Source organism: Abrus precatorius, unplaced genomic scaffold (genome assembly GCF_003935025.1).
Source record: "Abrus precatorius isolate BTA unplaced genomic scaffold, Abrus_2018 Scaffold10, whole genome shotgun sequence".
Classification (NCBI taxonomy): Eukaryota; Viridiplantae; Streptophyta; class Magnoliopsida; order Fabales; family Fabaceae; genus Abrus; species Abrus precatorius.
Window position 1 is genome coordinate 21,747,472 of NW_020874292.1, and position 9,423 is coordinate 21,756,894.

Here is a 9,423-nt window from a genome sequence, read left to right on the forward strand (position 1 = left end):
GATAGTTCAAGAAAATTTGGGGTGAAAGAGACTCACCTTATACTTAAATTCAAAGGAAGATGTGGTGGGGGCAATCATGGCCGTTTGATTCTTGAGAAAGCGCACACCTGGTGTATGGAAAATGAAAATTCCACCTGTTTTGGTTGCCCATTTTGTTTTTTCTAGCATCATGAAATAATTATGGTTTTGGGTGGGAGCATCTAACTAAACCCCTCCGCACTCGTCAAACGCTCGTTGTACATCGGAAACGAAAACAAAAAGGTTCTATCCAAAATTATCTTAATTGGCAATAATATCAGAGCTTTGATTGCAACACTTTTGTTCCCTTGTGTAGCTTTCGATGCACACTCTTAAGCCCTGATTAGAAGGGGGACCAAGATGAAGACAAATTTTTTACTTTCTCTGCCATTTTGATTAACTTTTTCGAGTAATTTGCCAGCTAATTATAAGTTCAGATGCGATCATAAGAACAGATCGATTTAACCAGGATACTATTACTAAATATGTTTTTAAACTAAAAAAATAGGAATGGATTGGCTCCGTTCAAAATATGTTTTGAGAATCTTGCGAGTCATGAGGGTATATTCTAAATTCAATCTAAATTTAGCAAACAATTAAAAACAAAAAATTCACGGCCATAGGTCCTTAAAGAAAATTTTGTTTTTAAAGGATAATTTGTAGGTAAATTATCCCGAAAATCTATGGAGTCCATACTAAAAACATTGTGGGATTTGACGTAAATTGGCCAGAGGAGTGAAGAATATGCCAATTCTGCTGGCTGAGCATGATGACCACGTTCAGCTTTGACAAGCGCTGTGCTGGCCGCGCATACGCAAAAAGATAATGAAATCTTGGGAATTAATTCAAGCATAATTCACAACAAAGGAAAACACAAGTTATAAGTTGCATTAGCATAGAGAGGGATCTACACATAACCACAGTATAACCATAATCGACTTTGTGTACAACAACAGCAAGTGAAAGACCAAGAGCTAACAATATTCCTATTATATAAATAGGATTAGGAACATCGGAAAATAAAGCATATTGGGCGTAATAATTTAAAATTAACATAACAATAATCTTAATCACACTGAACCTTGAGTAACCTTGCTTATGCCTTTACCATCCTGACCCAACGGCACCCCAGCGGGTCTCATATCCGCGGTGACGGGCTGAACAACCCCTTGGTACGGCGGAGCGTGCACTACGCCGCCCGGCGCAGTATAGTAAACCTGTCTCCCAGTTGCACTATCGTACGCCACCTGCGCATATGGAGAGGATGTATTATCCGGTATCCCAGCTGACCGAACCACACTGAACCCTTCTGTATACGCGGGAGCCTTAACCGGCTGCGCCGGTGCAAAGCTCGCCGGAACGGCCGACGAAAACGGCGCTTTAGGGGGTGGCACGCCACCGTACATCGGCGCTTCACGGTAAGCATCAGAAGGCATTCGTTGCACCGTGTAATACCCCTGAGTGGCCGCGGGACGCACCACCGGCGCATGATAGAACGTTCCCGGCGCAGGAATCATGTAAACCGGCGGCTCCCCTCCTCCGGAAGCAGCCGACACCGCCGGCGGATAACCCTCGCCGGAAACATGCTTTTCAGGCCAATACGGTGGCGGCGCGCTGGCCGGAAAACTCGACGGGGGAAATTTCTCAGGCATCTTCTGAACGTAATAATCTCCAGCGGGATAATTTCCGACGACACCGTTTTCACTCTTCCTCCGATACGCAACTTGCTCGTTTTCCGCAAGTTGCAACCGCTGCAACTCCTGCTGCAACTGCCTCTGAATCTCGAGAGGGTGGTTCACGTTCGGATCCGAACCCGTGACCCGATCAGCAGGGTTCACCCGTGACTGGTACTCCGGCAGCGGCGGCACGGTTTCCGGCACCGGATCATGAAATTTGACAGCCTGCGGCGGAGGCTGAGGCGGCGGAGCAGCCGCGGCGACGCTCTTGTCTAAACCAAAGAGAAAATCGACGTTGTTGGGTTTAACCGGGTCGGGTGTGGCAGAAGATGGAGGAGAAGAGAGAGCATCGTTGAGAAAGAGAAATAATCGCATGCGGGCGGGTCTAGCGGAAGCGCGGTAGAGACGATCGTACTCGTGCATCATGTGGTCAAGGTCGTCGTCGTTGGTGACGGAGATGAGAGCGTCGAGGTCTTCACCAGGGAGCTGGTACTTGAAGGTGAGGTCTTGGGGAGTGGCGTCGCAGAGAGCGGCGAGTTTGGAGAGCATGGTGGCGAACTTGATGTTGCGATCGACGGCGAGAATTTTGGTTTCGCCGGCGACGTAGGAGAGTTGGTTGTCGTGGGAGCGTGGTTGGATCTTTCCGCCGTAGCTGCACATGAACTTTGCTTTGTAGTTTTGATCGTCCCATGGTGGAGGGTTTTCGAAGTCGATCTCTCTAGAGCGTGGAGAGGACTCGCCTGAGTCTGGGTATGATTGGTATGAATAGTTTTCCATTTGTGTTTTCTGCGCCACTTCCCGTGCGGTCTTTGTTAATCTTCCATTATGGTATGGTTTCTCTGTGGGAGAGACTAGAGCGACATGATCGTAGGAGACTTTTGTGACTTCATCAGCCTTTTTCTTTTTCTTTTTATTCTTGTTTCGGAATTTGATGAGGTGGAGATAGTATTATAGTACAGTTGCGAGTTGGGGCTGAGGCTGCTCCATGTTTTTGTAATTTCAATGCAGCTATGTTTTTATAATGTTGGGAATACTCACTTTTCTTTTTCAGTCAAGTCTCCCTCGAGGGATTTGATGGATATTTGCATCAATTTTTTTCCAAAGAAACAATATAATCGTCTACTTTTAAATTTTTCAATTAATTTGTTATAAATAAATTATTTTTTAAATAAATTAAATTAAACCAAATATTTAATTATTTACTATAACATTAACTTTTATTTACAAAATAATTAACGTTAATTTTTATTAAATAAATATAAAAAATTATTTAATTAATGTCTAAAATAAACATGTATTAACTTTTTTTTTATCAATTTTGTTAGCTTCAACCTTAGTTAAATTTAAGTATTTATAGTAAAAAAATTATAAAACATTTATATATTTATTATATTAAAATTATAAAATTATAATAAATATTTTTATTTTTATAAAATTTTACTATTATTAATTTCTCATCTTCTTCCTTCAAAATTGATGGAAATACTTTATATATATATATATATATATATATATATATATATATATATATTATAAGTTACTTTTGAAATAGTTTTATTTAAATTGAGAACATTAATGTAATATAATAAAATTAACACTTTTGAAAGATATTTCTTTTCAAAACTAGTATATTAACTTTTTTATTCTCTAATTTTTATTTTTTAAATTTATTTTTTGTTTTTATTTTATATTTTAATTTTTTTATTTTATTTTGATTCTCAAACTTTTAAATGAATTTTAAAAAAATATTTTACTATTAATTATACTAACTTTATTAACTTTCTTTATACTTTTGTCATACTAATTTTCATTAGTTGCCTCTATTTTTATTTTTTTTTATTTTTAAAAAAGAATAACAAATAAACACGTATTTTTTAAAATTAAATTTTTAATTTAGTTCTTAAAATTATTAAATTAAATATTTTTATCTTAAATATCTTTAATAGTTCTTAACATGTACGATATTAAAAATCTTGAAAATAAAAATAAAATAAAAATATATTATATATTGTATATAATATTATTTTTATTATATAATTAATTATATTTATTATTTAACATAATATTTAATAAAATATATTGTTAATTCTCATATAATGAGTTAGAGTACTCCTTATTTTCATATTTTATCTTTAATAAAATATTAATATTTAATAAAAAAATTGAATATTTTAACATTTTATGATTTTAATAATTAAATTGATAGATAAAAAATAAGAAAGAAAATGCAATAGTAAAATATTTAAAATACACTTAAAAAAATCAGAATAAAACAAAATAAATAAAATATTTAAAAAATAAGAAATAAAACTAGACGACTAACTTATCAATTTTACTAATATTTGTTCATATACAAAGATTAAATAATTAAGTATATATTATTTTAATTAATCACTCTTTGATATGTGTATAAGTATTTAAATAACTAATAAATAATAAAGTATTAATTTAATATAATTTTTATTATTAGTTAAATATTTAATGAAGAATTAAAAATTAAATAAAATGTAAAATTTTACATAATTTAATAGGTTTTGGATAACTTTTATCTAATAATAAATATTATGTTTGATGAAGAAAGGCGTTGGCGTTGTTCGATAAATCTCCTTGGTGCAATATAATAAGTATATTCAAACAAGATGAGAAGTCCAATAATTGAAATCCAACAAGTAAATCCAATATAGACATATAACTCGATTCTATATAACTGGCATCTACCCCAGTCAAAGGGGCGGGCTTAGCAAAATATTTTGTTAATATATTTTTAAATATTAATTAAAAATATTAAAATCAATTGTGATACTCATTAGATTAAAAGTATGACTAATAATCTTTCTATGATTTTAAATAAATTTTACTTAATAATAAAATAATGTGTATTTAAAAGAGTGTGTTATTTATATTTTTAAATCAAATTAACAGTTTTTAATAATATGCTTCGAAACACGTAACGATGTGTTATAAATTAACAATTCACGGTGCCTTCATGATCAATGTCTTCACTAGATGATTATAGTTATACGGCCACAAAGAGTGAAAATTAAAATGGAAAAATCCTTGTGCTTGTTTAGGAAAATGAACACGAGGTCCCTTTTCTGATAAAAACGCATCATACCATTTGTATTTAAAACGAAAATTGCATAAACATAAATGGCTCCAAAATAAGCACCTTTGTTTTGCTTAATGAAAGGTACTACTCTATGGTCCGTAGCCTTTTTCCGCTTCCACCGGGCACTCTTGCTCTTGTTGCATTATAAAAGCAGGTGGGGTACACTAATTAAATAATTTCGCACCCAATTATGTGGAATTATCTTTCCAGATAATCCCAATGAAGTCAAAGTCAAATTATAAATCAGTTGTGGGGCCTATTTTAACGAAATTAAAATTATGCAATCTTATTGTACCAATATAAAAACAATTCCATGAAATACATATAAATGCTTATTGAAAAATTAATTGTTGATGACGCTTTTGATTCCACAGTGGTGCTACAGGAACGATGCAAGTAAGAGGTGTCAATGGTGTGTTTAAGAGGGGGTTAAGGGTTTTGTGGGGAAGGTGCCAGTCAAGTGATTCATAAGGTAGCATTGAAGATGGAGGTTTGCAACCAGTGGTAGACTTTCAGAGACAACGCCTCATGTGTTGAAGCCGCATTTAATAGCTGGTGTTTCTGGAGGTTTAGAAGAGTGCGACATAACCATACCTAACTGTCGGAACTTACCCTCGTATTTGTTTCAAAAGAAAAAAAAATAAAAAATATATATATATATATATATATATGTATGAATTTTTTTAATCAATATATATTACTAATATTAAGGTATTTAAAAATTAGGATTAAAAGAGAGAGAAATATTTTGTATTTTTTATTTTATTTTAAAAGTTTTAAAAATTAAATTAAATAAATTTATTTATTAACCCATTATATTCATTATAGATTTTTTTTGTTAAACATGGTAAAATAAATGATAAAATATAAAATAAAAGCATGATAAAATAAGAGTGGGATACACTTTTATCTTATTATACAATTGATTCATATTAAAATAATAAATTTGATAATTATATTATCATATTTTATCTATTTCTAACTTAAACATCTCACAATTTTAGTAGCAAATATAATCGGATAAAGCTATATATGACATGCCTATCAAATGTTCGTCAATATATATAACCACTAAAAAAGAAATAAAATAATATGAAATAATTTTTTATTATATTTACCAAATAAACCCTTAAAATAAATAGGAACAAAGTTATAAAGAAGTTCCTACAAGAATTTATGAAATTAAAATAAATAATAATAATTTTATAATCAAATTTTATAGCAAAAAATTATGTTCACTTTACTTATAAAATTTTATTTATAAGTACATTATAAATTTGATCGACAAAACTCGGATAACTAAGTTCTTTAAACATGTTTTCCATATAAAAATTTCGTTCGGAGAGAGAAATAATCTTCAATTAAAGGACAATTCTGTTACACAAAATAAAATTACTAATTTATATATTCTTCTAGTGTACATAAGGAAATGTTGATTTTAAAAATCTCTTATGTTAAAAAAACATTTTTTATTGAATAAAGAAATTACATAACTTTCTTAAAAACATTAAAACATTTGTCATACTAAACATTCCTTTAAAGATAATGGCTTCGGTCTGTGTTGATATATAAGCCACCGAAATATAGCATTATCACACTCAGTAAATGCAAATTCCTTGCATTTTAATGACACGGTCGTTCTGGCTCCACACGTAATAATCTAGATTGAATATGACGTTACCAAAGCCATTCTGTTTGAAAAGAAAAGAAGATTTATGTAATATTTAATTATGTTTGGAAATTTTTAAATTAGAAAAAAATATAAATTCTCTTAATTTTATATTTTTAAGTTTTTTTAAACTAGAGATTTAGGACTTTTTTATCGTAATATTACAAAACAAAAATTTAAATACCAGAATAGACCCTTCACCAATTTATTTATTCGTTAGGGAATCGAATTCTGAGGTAGTTTTAGTTTTTTTTTAAATTAAAATATAAATATTATTATTTTAATTATATTTATATAGTTTTATTTTGTTAAAATAAATATATATAATAAAATATTTTAATAAATATTTTTATATTATTTTAATAAAATAAGTTTTATTATTTGAATTATGTTTAAATTTTTATATTATTTTAAAATAAATAACATATTATATTAATTTTAAATTTTTATTAAAATTTATTTAACATATTTAAGATAATAAATAATATTTTTAGAAAACAATAATAATTAAATTTTTAAAAATTAATTAAAATAATTAAATAATAAATAAATTATTTTAGTTAATGTTTAAAAACTATTTAAAATATTTAAATAATAAGTATATTATTTTAGATAATAATGTTAATGCTTAAATTATTTATAGTTAAAAAATACTAAATGTTAGCTAGACAGTTGCTTGCAATACAACTGTATGTTCCAGACTTCATATGAAAATTGAGTACACAGCCGGCATAAAATGGTGGCTTGTTGACGAGAGGAATGTGTTCTTCAAGAGGTTGTTTTGGACCTTCAAGGCATGCATTGATAGTTTTTCCTTCTGCAAACCAATTGTTCAAGTGGATGGTACATTTTTTACTGGCAAATACAAAGGGACTTTATTAGTGGCAGTTGCACAAGACAGCCGCAACAACATATTTCTCATTGCTTTTGCTGTAGTTGAAGGTGAAACTAGCGATGCATGATTCTTTTTTTTTTGAAAAACTTAAGGAGGAACATAACCCTGCAAGAGGGGTTGTGCCTCATTTCAGATCGTCATGAGGCCATAAAAAGTGCATACTCCAGAAATGGAAGCGGTTGGACAGAAAACAATTATGTCCATGTCTATTGCATTGGACACATTGCACAAAACTTTATGCGACGATTCAAAAATGCTGCACTGAAGAAAGATGTCGTCAATATGGATAATTTTAATTTTTTACATACTCTATATTATCATTAATATTTAATACCATTGTTTAGTTAGTTATATTAATTTAATTTGTAATCTTGTTTCCAGCATATGAGATGACTGAACCGAGATTCTTTTACTATTACAACATAGTAAAAAATAATAATCCTGAAGCTGCACAATGGTTGGACAACATCTCAAGGGAAAAATGAACACTGGCCTAGGACAACGGACGACGCTGGGGACACATGACAACAAATCTAGCGGAGTCAATCAATTTGGTCTTGAAGAAAACCAAAAACTTACCAATTTGCTCTATGGTCATGGCAACATATACCTGTTGCAATAAGTTCTTCATTGACAGAAGTAAGGAAGTAGTTGCAATGATTAATGCTAGACATATGTACTCGGAGGTTGCAACTAAAGCAATTCAAGATACACAGTCAAAGGCAAACACTCATAGAGTCATCATCTTTGACAAAACAAACACTAAATTTTTAGTCGAAGAAATGCAACATCCGACAAAAATTCGACCCGCGGAAAGATTTACAGTATGGTTAGATGAAATGTGGTATGACTGTGGCAAATTTCAAAAAGTTCACATCCCATGCTCGCATGTACTTACTTCATGCTTACACGCACACCACAACTTTGATATCTACATATCTTCTGTATATACTTTACAACAAGTTTCTAAGGTATACGAAGGTCAATTTGGTGAACTTAGACAGGAAGACTATTGGCCATCTTACACGGGTCCAATTTTGTGTCCAAATCCATAACTGAAAAGAACTTCAAAGGGTCGACCCAAGTCCAGTAGGATAAGAACAGAGATGGATATTAGAGAACAACAAAGTCGAGCAAAAAATTATTCTTATTGTCATACCCCTGGTCACACAAGGAAGACATGTCCAAACATCGCTCAAGCTTCTAGTTCCGGCCATTGATTTTTATTATTATTATTATTATTTTAAAATTTTCTTAATGTCATTTTTAATTTTATGAATGTCATTGCAACTTTTAAATTTTTAGTATTTGTAATTTATATTAAATATATAATTATATATATAATATATACATAATATTATTTTATTATATTTATTCATTTTAATAACATATTTTTTAAAATAAATAATTATGTATAAATTTTAATATTTCAAAATAAATAAATAAACTGGTTATTATTTAATACTTTATTTATTTTATAAATATATAATATTAAATAAAATTTTATTATAATTTTTTAATACAAATTTAAATTTAAATAAATTGTTGTTGTCATTTTTATTTTTTTAAATATAATATTAAATAACCAAAAAAATAATTTTAGAATATAATTTTAATATTATTTTCAATAAAATTATTAAATAATATAATAAAAAAAATAAAAATATTATTTATTATCTTAAATATGTTAAATATATTTTAATAAAAATTTAAAATTAATATAATATGTTATTTATTTTAAAATAATATAAAAATTTAAACATAATTCAAATAATAAAACTTATTTTATTAAAATAATATAAAAATATTTATTAAAATAACATATTATAAATATTTATTTTAACAAAATAAAACTACATAAATATATAAATATAATTAAAATAATAATATTTATATTTTAATATAAAAAAATAAAACTATCTCAGAATTTAATTCCCTGGGAATCAAATTCTGGATAGACAAAAAATTGAATCTAATCTGGTTAATAAATTGGTGAAGGGTCCATTCTGATACTTAAATTTTTGTTTTGTAATATTACGGTACAAAAGTCAGAGAT

The 9,423-nt window shown here is 29.3% G+C and overlaps 1 protein-coding gene across 1 annotated transcript; it reads right to left on the reverse strand.

The window, feature by feature from the left end:
• Positions 1-892: 892 nt before the first annotated feature.
• LOC113852401 (extensin-1-like) lies at positions 893-2,704 on the reverse strand. Its single transcript, XM_027482627.1, has one exon. It carries the CDS (start codon positions 2,469-2,471, stop codon positions 1,089-1,091), a length of 1,383 nt encoding a protein of 460 aa, XP_027338428.1. The 5' UTR covers positions 2,472-2,704; the 3' UTR covers positions 893-1,088.
• Positions 2,705-9,423: the final 6,719 nt, after the last annotated feature.

What these genes read in the sequence shown, in the direction of transcription:
- LOC113852401 (XM_027482627.1), bottom strand. Translation starts at nt 2,471, where the DNA reads ATGGAAAACTATTCATACCAATCATACCCAGACTCAGGCGAGTCCTCT.